The sequence below is a fragment of the Lolium rigidum genome, chromosome 7 (genome assembly GCF_022539505.1).
Source record: "Lolium rigidum isolate FL_2022 chromosome 7, APGP_CSIRO_Lrig_0.1, whole genome shotgun sequence".
Taxonomy (NCBI): Eukaryota; Viridiplantae; Streptophyta; class Magnoliopsida; order Poales; family Poaceae; genus Lolium; species Lolium rigidum.
In genome coordinates, this window is record NC_061514.1 from 14,640,486 (window position 1) to 14,655,822 (window position 15,337).

General features: G+C 50.9%; 1 protein-coding gene across 1 annotated transcript; it reads left to right on the forward strand.

Moving 5' to 3' along the window:
* The first annotated feature begins 12,553 nt into the window (after positions 1 to 12,553).
* LOC124678900 (agmatine coumaroyltransferase-2) lies at positions 12,554 to 13,966 on the forward strand. Its single transcript, XM_047214757.1, has one exon. It carries the CDS (start codon positions 12,554 to 12,556, stop codon positions 13,886 to 13,888), a length of 1,335 nt encoding a protein of 444 aa, XP_047070713.1. The 3' UTR covers positions 13,889 to 13,966.
* The last annotated feature ends 1,371 nt before the right edge of the window (positions 13,967 to 15,337 follow it).

The window sequence follows — 15,337 nt, forward strand, 5'->3', positions numbered from 1 at the left end:
CACCTGGACTCCATTAAGCGCTGATGATTGGTCATGGTTTTTTAAAAGGCACGAAAGGCCCTCTGCCGCCAACAAGAACAAATAGGGGGAAATAGGGTCACCCTGGCGGATGCCCCTAGTCGGCCGAAACTCCTCCTGTGGCACTCCATTGAAGAGCACAGAGAAGGATACACTAGTCACCAATCTCATCACCAGAGTGACCCACCGCCGGCTGAACCCCAGCTTAAGCATAATCTCCTCTAGATATTTCCACTCAACCCGGTCATAAGCCTTCCGCATATCCAGTTTCAACGCGCAAAAGCGATGCTTCTTCGCCTTGTTACGCTTCATAAAATGGAGACACTCATATGCCGTGATGATATTATCCGTTATCAACCTCCCTGGAACAAAAGCTGACTGCTCCTCAGAGATGATCTCCGGTAACACAACCTTTAGTCTGTTAGCCACCACCTTCGAGGCTATTTTGTAAATCACGTTACAGAGACTAATCGGGTGAAATTGTCCTAGCTCCTTTGGAGATGCCACCTTTGGAATCAGGACAATAAAAGTTTTGTTAATGCATTTTGGGCTATCCTGGCCTCTCTAGACTCGAAGAACCGCCCGGGTAACCTCCTCTCCACAAACCTCCCAGTTGCGCTGGAAAAAGTGAGCAGGGAATCCATCCGGCCCCGGCGCCTTTGTGGGATACATCTCAAACAACGCAGCCTTAACCTCTTCATTAGAAAACGGCATGTCCAGCTGCTCATTCATCTCCGGTAGGACTTTCCTGGGCACATGATCTAGCACCTCATCCAGACCGGATATATCCTCAGCCGAATAAAGTTGATGGTAGAACTCATGAGCAGCTCTCCCCATATCGGACTCATCCGTAATTGTGGTGCCGTCGGCCATTAACGATTCCGAGACACGATTCTTCTTCTTCCTCTGGCTCGCCCGAAGATGGAAAAATCTCGTATTCTTATCCCCTTCTGCTAGCCATTGCACACGCGATCGCTGTCTCCACATTACCTCTTCTCTATGGAGTACCTCTGCAAGCCGCTCAACAATCTTCTTCTCCTCAAAGGAGGGCTCAACCCTCGCAGGGTTACTTCGAGGTTGTTCGGTTCTTCGCTGCAAGTACACGAATCTGCGGCTGCACACTCCCGAAAGTCTCCTTCCCCCATGACGTTAAGTCACTTGCTAGGGAGGATAGCTTGCTATTCAGGTCAGCAATAGTATGGCTCGGTACTCGATGCATTCCAAGACTCCCGCAACTTTGGCGAGAGTTGTCATGAGTCTCCCACATTACCTCATATCTAAAAATCCCTTCTCTACGTCGAGCCCTGGGGATAGGCTCACGCCGTAAGAGAATAGGTAGGTGATCGGATGTAGCATACCCCGCCAAATGTTCCACTTCCGCCATCGGGTATCTAGAACACCATTGTGACGAGGCAAGCGCTCTGTCGAGGCGGCTCCGGCAATATGAGCCGCCAGCCACCTTTTTCTCGAACGTCCATGGCACACCTCGGTATCCTAGATCACGCAGACCACAAACATCCACAGTTTCTCTAAACCCATCCATTTGAGACCAACTCCGCTCATTGACACCCACATGCTCGCTGCGCAGAAGAACTTCATTAAAGTCACCGATGCACAGCCACGGTAGGTCATTCGACGAGCGTATAAATTTGAGCATATCCCACGTTTTGTGGCGCTCTTGAACCTGCGCTTCCCCATAAACAACGGTTAAGCGCCAAGGATCTATCCCCTGTTCCGTAACAATCATGTCGATGTGATACTGCGAATAGGGTAAAACTTCCATCTTTATTTCATCATTGTTCCAGAAAACACCAATGCCGCCACTGCGGCCCGAACTACTAACAGCAAAACAATTATTAAAACCTAAAGTGCGAGATAAACCCTCCACACGGGCCTTGTGCAGTTGAGTCTCCACCACACAAAGCACAGAAGGGGAGTGACGAGCCGCAAGGAGACGGATTTCGCGCACTGTCGCGTCGCCACCCAGCCCACGACAGTTTGCACTCAGGATACTCATTTGGACGGGCGGTCCTCCGCCTTGGAGTCCGCCGCAGCAGTCACGCTCCCATTCTTTTTCAGTGTTGCATGTTTCTTCGGCCTCTTTTGCTCACGCGCAGACGGTGGTGGCGGTGGGATACCCGACTGAGGCACATAATCTCGCGGTTGCAGCTAACCTTCAGCCTACAGAAGTGCGGTCAATGGGCTGCCCATCAGTCGTTTGTTTGATGGGCTGATTCACTAATGGGCTGCACTTTTGCACCACCTTCTCTAAAAAAAAACTATTCGATTGGTTGCCCCGTACAAGCAAAACACCAAATTTTGTAGTAGTAAATGATTCTGGGCACATAATGCTTTTTCATAGGAACACGAGAAGTTTCTATGAGTTTTATTAAGGAAGTTATTTTGGTTGGGACTGCATGTAAGTTAGACCATATGAAAATTTCCTATGGTTTTCCGTCCTACAAACCCAACATGTTGTATAGGTAGGAAAAAAGAAGTACCAAAGTTCTCGAGGAGTCCAGTGATTTCTTCTAACGAAACATTCATGTGGGATTCGAATGGGCGTAGCATGGCAACAACGTTTTTTTGTTGTCTATGTATTTTCGAATACTGATAGCCACAAAGGCCACATCCATGCAATGGTAAATTATTGTTCAACCTGTCCTTTTCACTGAGAATAGAGCTTGAAAGTTTTCATGTTTGCAGTGCGGGGGTTCAGCTTAAGACAAGGTCCTCGTATAGGAACTTTTCGGGGTTGCTTCAGGGTGGCGATCGACAAGTTGAGTTCATGAAGCACATGTTTAATAGAATACACAAAACCATTTTGCATTTGAAGGTTTGGAGTCGTTTGAGACTCGGATGGACGTCCAACCCCGACCGGATAACCCTTAGGCTATGAAGGTACTTATTGACGCTTAATCCATCGGCGTCCATTGGAAAGGGGGCCATAGCCAACTTTTGGCATGCTCTATGGCTGACATCTACTGCATGAGAACATATCTAGTGATATTAGCTACTAAATGGTACCATGGTACCAGTTTTTAAATCAAATTTAAGTTTCTGAAAAATCCGAAAATAGTTGTGAGTGTTCATATTATGTGTGTTTACAAGTTCTAATTTTTTCAGAACCAAATTCGAAACAAAAATGACAAATCCTGCATGAATAGTGTCAAAAAAAAGACAAAACCATAAATAACACTGTTCACATCTCAATTTTATTTTTTTGTTTCTCATGGTATGTTTGGAATTTTGTTCTGAAAATTTTAGGGCTTGTAAAAACATTCCTTGTGGAAACTTCCAATTATCTTTGGGATTTTTTTTGGAAACTTTATATTTATTTTTTGATAGATATGTTGCCTCTAGAGGATGGTTGGATGAGGCATGTGGACTTTTCAGCTGGACCATTTGCGTCAATTTTTTGACCTTGGTCAAAAGCTTGGATCAGGCAGCGGGACTTTTCAGCTGGATTGTCAGCAGTCTGTCACTAGTCATGGATGAGGATGATGCACCAATACTCCAGTGTCACATCGGGGACTCGCGTTCCAAGTCCGTTTTATTGACTCACCAAACCCAGATACAAGTCAAACGTGTTTTGGCTGATCGATCGTCGGTCCGAGTCCGACTCACACACACGAACTCTACGCGCCGCGCGCGGTTCCATTTCGAATTTTCAATTCAATTGGTCAATCGGCTGTACGTGTCTCACAAGTCAAGATCAGAGGGAGCAGGTGAGCGCGAGCAAAGTTTCATGTAATTTCACTGAAATACAGACATTCCCTGGTTTATCCGACGGTCTGGCTGAGATTTGTGAATTTTAGCGGTTTCTGACCGATGACCTGTACGCACTTACACAAATTACTACTTCTACCTCTATCCTAAAATAGGATGTCTATAGTGTTTGGATAAAGTTAAAATTTTCAAAGCTTAACCAACTATATAGAAAAAATGTCAACACTTATAATTTAAAATCAATACTTTTATATTTATGTGCATTTAAAATTGTAGATGTTGATACTTTTTATTCATAATTGCTTAAACTTTAACAAATATGAATTTAAGACCAAAAACTATGGATATTCTAATTTGAGAAGGAGGAAGTACTACAGTAGCAGTAACTTCCGTTGAAAGGAATAATCTTACGACTTCCCTTCACAGATTAATCAAGGATATCTTGGATTCGCTTGATACTGAAAAGGCAACAAGTGAAAGAAAAACACAACTCGTAGAATTGCTCATGATAGTCAGTTTCTAGCTCGGTAAAGTAGAAACGTGGAGAATTTTTTCACGTGAGAAATGCACATGGAGGATGGAGAGTGGCAAGATTATGGTTGAATACTTGATTTGAGGCTTAGTCAACGGTAACCTCAAGCGCCATGTCGAGTCTTAGTTTGTGGCTGATCAGTTCGATCCCTTTATTCTTAGGAAAGCTAGTCTATTATCAGACCGTATACACGGGATCCACTAAGAGCATCTCCAGCCGTTAGAGGCCCCCGGGGCACAATCCGAATGGAAATTGGTCCGAATTAGACCTATTTTTGACATGGGGAGCAACGATTTTCCAGCCGTCTCGAGAAATTTGCGCGGACCAAAGCGCGGAATCTTCACTGACACACGGACCAAAGCGCGGATCTTCACTGACATGCGGACCAAAGCGCCGAATTTGCTCCATCCGGAGTCCCCAGCAGCACCCCGGGAAATCGAGGATGGCCTGGGGAGTCCGGGCGGATTTAGTCCTAAATCCGGACGAAAACGAGAAGCTGGAGACGTGACTGGACCGTTTTCGTCCGTTCGGATGAAAAAAAAGTGGTCTCGGAGATATAGCTGGAGATGCTCTAAGACCACCTGTCCACCCGGCCGTAAAAGTGAGCGGAAGAATTATTTTAGAACGTGCTTCATACATGCTGTAAAACAACGTTGTTGTGGGAACTTGCTCAACCCTCTAGGGGTGGCATATCTCATATATATATAGGGGTACAACGTACATATACACGTATAATACAAAGGCAGCTATACAAAGTCTAACACCCCCCCTCAATCTCAACTCACTCCTGAAGTAGCATGAAGGTTGAGATTGCGCCTACAGACCTCAAACATGGGTAAAGGTAGAGGCTTGGTGAAGATGTCTGCAAGTTGATCCTTTGATGAGATGAACTTGATTTGTAGTAGCTTCTTCGAGACACGTTCCCTCACAAAATGAAAATCAATTTCTATGTGCTTGGTCCGTGCATGAAACACCGGATTAGATGAAAGAAACATGGCACCGATGTTGTCGCACCAAAGGACCGGTGGACGAGGTTGAGAGACACCCAATTCCTGAAGAAGGGACTCAACCCATATGAGCTCAGCAGTTGCATCGGCAACAGCCTTATATTCGGCTTCGGTACTGCTGCGAGAAACAGTGGCTTGCTTGCGTGCTCTCCAGGCGATCAAATTAGGACCTAGGAACACAAGCATAACCCCCGTGGATCGCCCGTCGTCCGGACACCCAGCCCAATCAGCATCGAGAACGCAGCACGTAACACCTGATGAACTAGCCCGGAGATGAAGACCAAACGAGGACGTGTGACTGACATAACGCAAGATGCGTTTGACAGCAGACCAATGCACATCAGTAGGAGCATGCAAATACTGGCACACTCTGTTCACAGCGTAGGACAAGTCCGGACGTGTGATGGTCGATACTCGCAAGCCACCAACAATACTCGCGATACTCCGTGGCATCCTCGGAAGATAGGAGAACACCATCAGTGGCTGAGAGCTTGTCCGTAGAAGACATGGGCGTGGGCGACATCTTACACTTGAGCATACCAAGCACGGCGCAAGAGATCCAGAGAATACTTCTTCTGAGTGAGAGCCAGACCAGTAGACTGATGAGCAACCTCAATACCCAAGAAGAAGTGCAAGTGACCCAAATCTTTGACAGCAAAATCAGCACCAAGAGCAGAAATGAGAGCAGTAGCAGCTGTCGGTGAGGAACTGACCAAGATAATATCATCAACATAGACCAGTAGGTACATAGTCACACGGGGTCGCTGAAACAGAAACAGCGATGTGTCGGCCTTCGAGGGGATGAATCCATGAGTATGAAGAGCAGAAGCCAGGCGAGCGTGCCAAGCACGCGGTGCTTGCTTTAATCCATACAGAGCCTTAGTCAGTCGACACAGATGATGTGGCTGATCAGGACTAACAAATCCTGGGGGCTGCCGCATGTAGACTTCTTCCTCAAGAAGACCATGAAGGAATGCATTCTGAACATCCAGCTGTCGAAGACACCAACCGCGGGAGACTGCCAAAGACAGGAGGAGCCGAATGGTTGTAGGCTTGATAACGGGACTGAAGGTGTCCTCATAGTCAAGCCCATGACGCTGTTTGAATCCCTTGGCAACAAGACGAGCTTTGTAACGCTCGATAGAGCCGTCAGCATGTTTCTTCACTTTGAATACCCACTTCGAGTCAATGACGTTGACACGTGGGGGAGGAGGAACAAGCGTCCAGGTCTCATTCTGAAGAAGAGCCTGATACTCCTGCTCCATAGCAGCCCGCCAATGGGGAATGGTCATAGCGGCTTGATAACTGCGAGGTTCAGCAGTGGGATCATCCACAGCATGAGCCATGCAAGCTGCCAGCCATGCAACAGTGCCGTCGGTGCGCTCCTTAGGGCAAACAATGCCACTTCGACTGCGCGTATGAGGTCGCGAGGCAGCAGGTTCGGGTGGAGGCGGTGCTGCCGGTGGTGGAGACGCAGCGGATGAAGGCGACGGCGAGGCAGGCGCGACCGACCCAGGCGTAGCGGGCGGCGACGAATGCTGAGCGGACCTGGGCGAAGCAGGGGGAGTCGCCACCCGAGGCGGCGTCAAGGGCGACGAGGACCCAGGCCCAGGCGAGCACGGCCCGGGCGATGGGGAGGCGGGGCGGGCCAGCGGCGACACGGGCTGGACCGTGCGCGCGGACGCCGTAGGCGTGCCAGGTGAGGAAGCACCAGGGGGCGATGGCGCCATGACAGGCGCGGGACCCGGGGCATGCACATGCATGGCCGGATCGACGTGCGGCACCGGGGAAGCAACGCTGTCGGGAAGAAGCTCCAGGCGTGCTCCGCGACCAATACCTGCACCATGATTAGGCAACAACACAGGCGCATATGCAACATCTTCAAATTGGCCAGGCAGAATGGAGGATGAATGCATGAGTGTATCGCTAGTGGATGGTTGTGGCATGGTAGAAAATGGGAAGACATTCTCATCAAAAACAACATCTCGTGATATGTAAACACGATTGGTCGGTACATGAAGGCACTTGTAGCCTTTATGAAGAGAACTATACCCAAGGAATACACATTTTTTAGATCGAAACTCAAGTTTGCGACTATTGTAGGGGTGAAGGTGAGGCCAACAAGCACACCCAAAAACCTTGAGAAATGTGTAGTCAGGAATTTCATGCAAGAGAAGCTCAATGGGGGTTTTCATATGAAGCACTCGTGTAGGTAGACGGTTAATAAGAAAGCATGCAGTAGCAAATGCATCACTCCAAAACCGAAAAGGTACAGAGGCATGAGCAAGAAGAGTAAGCCCAGTCTCAACTATGTGACGGTGTTTACGCTCAACGGCACCGTTCTGCTGATGTGTATGTGGGCATGAGACACGATGAGAAACTCCAAGCTTGCTAAAGAATGTGTTGAGATTGCGATACTCGCCCCCCCAATCAGATTGAACATGAATAATCTTATGCTGGAGAAGTCGTTCAACATGCTTTTGAAACTGAACAAATATATCAAACACATCAGATTTGCGCTTAATGAGATAAAGCCAAGTAAAGCGACTATAAGCATCAATGAAACTCACATAATAGTTGTGACCACTAACAGAGGTTTGGGCAGGACCCCATACATCTGAAAACACAAGCTCAAGAGGACTCTTGACTTCTCTAGTAGAGGAAACAAATGGTAGCTGATGACTCTTGCCTTGTTGACAGGCATCACACACACCTAACTCTTTATTGCTAGACTCTAGTGGCAGCTCATGACGGTGGAGAATATGGCGCACTATGGGAGTGGCAGGATGACCAAGGCGAGAGTGCCACTGTGATGATGATACTCGAATCCCGCTGAAGACACGAGAGAGAGTAGGATCCTCCAGGCGGTACAACCCTTGGCTTAGGCGACCACTAAGCAGAACGTCCCGGGTGGCTCGATCCTTAATAAGAAGATCAAACGGGTGAAATTCACATAGGACATTATTATCAAGAGTGAGTTTTGGAACAGATAACAAATTACGAGTGACCGAGGGAACCCGTAAAACATTGCGAAGATGAAGCTGTCTACTAGGAAGACTAGTCAAAAGAGATGCTTGGCCAATATGAGAGATGGGCATACCTGCACCATTGGCGGTGTGAACCTTATCGGTACCATAGTAGGGCTGGTGGGTGGTAAGCTTTTGAAGCTCACTCGTCAGATGGTCGGTGGCGCCAGTATCCATGTACCACGCAGGATCGATGGGGTAGGACGGAGTGGACCCCTGGACGTGCTCCTTTCCCTTAGTCGCGGCAAAGGCAGCAGGGGCGGCAGGGGGAGGGCCAAAGTCGGCGAGCTGAGCCTGGCGTTCATTGCCCTGCCCATTGTTGCCGATGCCCAGAAAACTGCGCTGAAAACGGCGGTGGCACTTGGAAGCGAGGTGCCCCGGACGTCCGCACAGCTGACAGATGCGAGTGTCGCCGGCGCGCCCGCCACCCGTGGTCGGTGCAGGGGGTGGGGCGGGTTTGGCCGCCGGCGGGGGCGCCGAACCAGCGCCGGGAGGCGCGGGCGGACGCTGGCCACGGTTGGCCCAGTGCGCCGCGGACTGGTCGGTGATGACACCAGCGGCGCGACGGGCCTCGACGCGCTGCTCCGTGAACATGAGGCGCGAGTAAAGCTCGTGGGGAGGCAGCGGCGTCGTGGCGCCATTGACTGCCTCCGCCAGGTTGTCGTAGTCGGAGTCGAGCCCTTGGATGATGAAGCAGGCGAACTCCTCATCGCGGAGTGGCTGGCCAAGCGAGGCAAGCGTATCCGCCACCACCTTGATCTTGTTGAAGTAGGTGGAGGCAGAGGAGTCGAGCTTCTTGATTTCACCGAGCTGCCGACGAAGGGCCATGGTGCGGGAGGTGGAGACGTTGGCAAACGCGTGCTCCAGCGTGGTCCAAGCGTCCCTGGAGGTGGCGGCGAAAAGGACGAGACCAGCGACTCCCTCACCTAGGGAGCCCTGGATGGCGGAGAGGATCGCCTGGTCCTGCTGAACCCAAACGCGGTGGTCTGGATTGATGGCGGGGCCTTGCACGGTCATGATCACCTGAGGAGGACATGGAAGAGAACCATCAACATACCCAAGAAGCTCATGGCTGCGGAGCAGCGGCAACACCTTAGCACGCCAGAACAAGTAGTTGTCCGGGGTTAGCCGGATGGTGATCTGGTTGGCAAAGTGAAACGGCGCCGCCGGTACCGCGACCGACCCCGGTGCAGCCGTGGCGTACACGGGAGGCGCGACAGCAGGGGCCGGCGCCAAGGGCGCGGGCATGGGTGGAGGAGGCTGCATCCCGGGCGAGGCCGAGGCAGCGGAGCCCCCCCGACGCCGTCGGCACGACGGAGAGGGCAGTTGTGGCGATCCCCGTGTCCAACGTCGGAAGGGCGGTGGCGGGTGAACCCGCTGTGGCGGATATCCCCACTGTGGCGGCGCCGAGAGATGCCGTGGAGGCCGCAGACGAGGCGGCGAGAAGAGTGGCCGCGGCAACGGTGCTCGGCGGCGGAGGCGGTGCCGAGTACATGGAGCCAACGGCGGTGGTGCCGAAGAACTGCGGCGCCTGGGGAGCAAGCGGGGACGGAGGAGCGTTGAGGAGGGCAGCGAGCGATGCGGGAAGAAGCCCGGAGCTCGTGGTGCCCGAGGCGGAAGCGGTCATGGTGGGGAGAGGCGGCGGCGCGGCGCTTAGGGTTTAAGGCGGCGGCGGCGCTAGGGTTAGGGGTAGGCGGATCGATGTTAGGCTGATACCATGTAAAACAACGTTGTTGTGGGAACTTGCTCAACCCTCTAGGGGTGGCATATCTCATATATATATAGGGGTACAACGTACATATACACGTATAATACAAAGGCAGCTATACAAAGTCTAACACATGCGCGCTAAAGTCATATGCTCAGGAGCTACTTTCTCCGTTCATAATTCTTCTCATGGTTCTAGCTACAACCGCGAGAAAAACCATGGGAGGAGAATGTAGACATGTAGTTGCACTCCTGCGAGATCGATGTGATCTAACCTGAAAATGACAGTGAATGAAATAGGAAGAAGTCACTCGTGCTCATTGTCTACATACGGCGGCTCGGCTGCTTGATTTCCTTTGGACCTAAGATGTGATGGTCCTTGGTGCATATCCCTCCAACTTTGATGATTCTCGGCGCACTGGACATATCAAATCTCAATAGCATAGCAATACTCCCAGGCCGCCCACTAGTTAGCGATAAAGTTTGTAAAGAACACATTTTTTTGGGCAACAAAGAAACTTCAAGGGAATAATTATGGCTACTAGTAGCTGATTTGACCAACCAGACGCGCCAAGACTATAATGTGTGAGGAAAGAAAATGCCTTCTCCCAACCACATGCATGTTTCGTACGTACTACATACTTGCATCCGTCCTTCCACGTTCGATCCATAGCCATTTGACCGAGGCATGGTTTGGTGTGGACCTTGAGCAGAGCTGTTGCTAACGAGTTCCTTCAAGCAAGTCTGACCAGTGAAATCAGAACAAGAATCAAGAATGTCACCGATAGCTGCACAAATGGGCGGGGAGTTACGTCGCTATCGGATTTCCGCAGACAGAAGTATACTGCTCCCTCCATTCATAAAAGTAAATCTTAAAATTTATTTGAACTTAGATGTATCTATACTCTAAATAATGTCTAAATTTAAATGTACCAAAGCTAGCTTTCTCCATGGATCACTCCTTGTCGTATGATCTTATCCACCAGCGAAGTTTAATGACCATGCTCGTTACCAATCGAACAGGTAAAGTCCCAAGCTTGCGCGCCTCAAGTTAGCGAGGCGTATCGACATGATCTTCTGCTCACCTACTCCGGCCCGGTGCTGAAAACGTCGGTACATGCACATGCAACTATTCATTCTCCCGGAAGAGGCAAAAGAAATGGCAAGGCCAGCTCAGCTCGATGGTGCCAATTCGGGGCGAGGAGCAGAAATTTTTTTGGTAAACTTGATCTAGATGATATCGATCGTTCCGTACGTAGAAACTGTTTTGACCCATCCAATCCTGATCCTCAAATCGGAGAACTCCGCCCTTTTCAACTGTTCCCATGCCTGATGCCTCACCTACCATGTAACGCATGCATGCATTGCCAAGATCTCTCGGCGCAATGCAAGAACGATTTGAGGGCGCAATGGTTGTCAAGTAGAAACTCCGTTGCCAAGTAGAGGAGTATGGTGATGTCAAGAAACTCCATTGACAAGTAGAAAGCAAAAGCAAGAGCGTGGACACATGATCTAAGACTGAGGGCGCAACGGTTGTAGGATCATCGATTCATCGCTTTGTCATTGCTTCATTCCTTTTTCTTTTTCTTTTGGGCATGTTTGTGTTGTTGTCTTAACATTTTTTTTTTTTAAATTTCGAACCCTTCTAGTGGTGTGGTTGCTATATTAATATAGCGAAAGCAAAGCCTGCTTCGAGGAGGAACATACATACACTAGCTTTCAAATATAAGATGTCCTCCACGGATGGATGAAGAACTTGATGAGAGGAGCAGGGCTTATTCTTGGAGATTCTATCGTTATGAGCCTTCCATAGTCTCCTATTATAAGTTTGAATTTATCTTATTTTGGATCAGAATGTCTATTGAGATTAGTCTAGTGGAGCGCTGGTATAGGCAGCTCCATCTCAAGTGGAGGGAACGCGCATGCCAACATCACTAATAGCGCATTGACGCGTTGTTGAGATGCTTATGAGCTAATTCTGCTGACAGAGATGGAGAATTAGCAAAACCTTAATTTTTTACAATTGCGGTTCTATTTTATTCTCCCGGTCGCCATATGCTGAAATCTAAACGCGCGCGCGCGGCGTCCCGATCTCATCCTCCGCTAACTGCAGTCCTCTTCAAGACACGAACTACAACAACGACTACCGCTAGCTAGCAGTTTCTTCTTCTGGACCAAGAGGCAAAAATGGCATGGTCAGCTCTTGCTTTCTACTACCAGTTCCGTCTTCCCCAAGAACAAATATGACATGCTTGGTCGTGGTGGCCCAACCATCGTTTCGTTTCGTTGAAGCAGTCAGCTCTCACCAACCACACCATCTCATCTCATGATATGCATGCAATGGACATGGATGCGTACGTGCGTACAACACTCTTAAGCTACTTACGTGCTATATATACAACAGGCTCGACCATCAGCTCCCATATCCACTAATCAATCACACACCACCTAGTATCTAGCTTGTCGTGTCTTCCTGGACCAATCACTTGGCCATAACTTCCTCACGTACGCTAGCTAAGTAGCTGCCATCCGACATGAAGATCACGGTGCACTCCTCCAAGGCCGTCACGCCCGACTACGCCGGCTGCGGGGTCGCCCCGGGCAGCACGGCCGACGTCGTCCCGCTCACCGTGCTCGACAAGGCCAACTTCGACACCTACATCTCCGTCATCTACGCCTTCCGCCCGCCCGCGCCGCCCAACGCCGTCCTCGAGGCCGGGCTGGCCAGGGCGCTCGTCGACTACCGCGAGTGGGCCGGGCGGCTCGGCGTGGACGCCAAGAGCAACCGCGCCATCCTCCTCAATGACGCCGGCGCGCGCTTCGTGGAGGCCACGGCCGACGTGTCCCTCGACAGCGTCATGCCGCTCAAACCCACGCCCGAGGTGCTGTGCCTGCACCCGAGCGGCGACGACGGGCCCGAGGAGCTCATGCTCATCCAGGTCACGCGGTTCCCGTGCGGGTCCCTCGTCGTGGGGTTCACCACGCAGCACATCGTGTCCGACGGCCGCGCCACCGGCAACTTCTTCGTCGCGTGGAGCCAGGCCACCCGCGGCGACACCATCGACCCTGTCCCCGTGCACGACCGCGCGTCATTCTTCCAGCCCCGCGACAAGCCGCTGGTCGAGTACGAGCACCGCGGCGTCGAGTTCAAGCCCTACGAGGAGGATCACGGTGCCTGTGAAGCTGTCCACCATGCCCTTGCCGGCGAAGACGATGAGGTGGTGGTAAAAAAGATACACTTCAGCCGGGAGTTCATCTCCAAGCTCAAGGCGCAGGCGTCGGCGGGTGCGCACCGCCCGTACAGCACGCTGCAGTGCGTGGTGGCGCACCTGTGGCGGACCATGACGATGGCGCGCGGGCTCGACGGCGGGGAGTCCACCAGCGTCGCCATCGCCGTGGACGGGCGTGCGCGGATGAGCCCTGGGGTGCCGGACGGCTACACAGGCAACGTCGTGCTCTGGGCGCGGCCGACCGCCACGGCGGGGGACCTCGTGACCAGGCCGGTCAAGCACGCGGTGGAGCTCATCAACCGTGAGGTGGCCCGGATTAACGACGGGTACTTCAAGTCCTTCATCGACTTCGCCAGCTCCGGCGCCGTAGAGAAGGAGCGGCTGGTGGCGACGGCCGACGCGGCGGAGATGGTGCTGAGCCCCAACATCGAGGTGGACAGCTGGCTGCGGATCCCGTTCTACGACATGGACTTCGGCGGCGGACGGCCGTTCTTCTTCATGCCCAGCTACCTGCCGGTGGAGGGCCTGCTCATCCTGCTGCCGTCCTTCTTGGGCGACGGAAGCGTGGACGCCTACGTGCCGCTCTTCAGCCGTGACATGGACACCTTCAAGAACTGCTGCTACACCCTCGACGTCTAGCTCTGCTTCTCTCGCACCTACTTGCCATGCCGGATTCGATCACGTTTAGCTAGCTAGCTGCATGCTTCTTTGATTTAATTACTATTATTTGTTCATGCTGTTTTGGCACAATAAACAACCAATTTCTAAGCTTGAAGTCGTTAACATGATTAATGGAAATCATATTGCGCGTGCTCATACAGTTTGATACCGTTGTTTAATAATATATAATATATAATATTATATTATATCTATTATCTATCTATATCTATCTTTACCTACTAATAAAGGAAGTAAGGTTTCTCCCCCAGATTTTCGTCCGTTTTAGATTTACCCGTGTTTTTCAATTAAATTACAGGGTTGCCACCGCCTAAGTTAGGTCCGTCCTTTCCTGGAGCGAGCTCCTCGCGCAGTCGCGCGTGCCTCTGGTTGGCCCAGGTCCAGCCCATCCTCGCTATGTGTCGAGCTGCACCAGAGATGCGAACGCTAGGGCTCGCCTCCGCCCCGCCTTCACATACAAAAGGGCCACCGCCGCCAAGAAATCAGATCGACTCCCGTCGAAACAATCCGTCCTGACTTTTTGGTTTCGTCCGTTGATTCGTCGTAGAAGTTATAAACTCTTCCGGTATGTGCCGCTCCATCGTACCAGCTACGAATTCTTCCTGTTTGTGCCGTCAACATAACGGACTCTAGGCCGATCGGCCTCTACTAATAAAGCGAAGTAAGGTTTCTCCCCAAATTTTCGTCTGTTTTAGACTTGTCCCTAATTCTGATTGAAAATTACATCCACTGCCACCGTACGACGTGAAACGTTTCCTTCCTATTCTTCTGTTTCTCTTCATCCTCGCTTCGAACTTCCCCGGTCGCGTCAAGCTGGACCCTCCGAACTATCCCCGATCGCGTCAACATCTACCGATCCTTATCTATCCCAAGAACTACAACCGCGGCAGCCAGTCTCACACCCACTTTATCCAAAAATTAACACTTGCATTTCTCTTTCCATCGAAGCTCACACCCTTCACTTTCCATCCAAAGCTTTGATCCATCCAAACCAAAGCCATGATTTGATCTTCTCGCCTTGATCCTTCTGGACTTCGATCGTGATGAACTTTGCAAAAATATTCGTGACGAATTTTGTTGGTGCGGTATTGGCTGTGGGCTTTGCGTTGGTGGAGTACAGTGACGATCTTACACTACTTTACAGAGTCAGTTTTCTCACCTTACTTCTCACCGTTCTCAAGACAACTAGCGCGATCCTGACATGTGGCATCGCTCTGCCCACTTGTGTTCTTTTGGACCTGATAGCCGAGGAGGCCGTGGCGACCTTCACCATGGCAGCCGGCGGGCTGCCCGTACTCGTGGCGAGTCAGCTTGGAAACTACTCGCAGACAACATACTTTTTTTAGAAAACGGGGGGGGGGGCATTTGCCCCTCCAGCCCCATTTTATCAAAGCTCATCCCATCTACCAA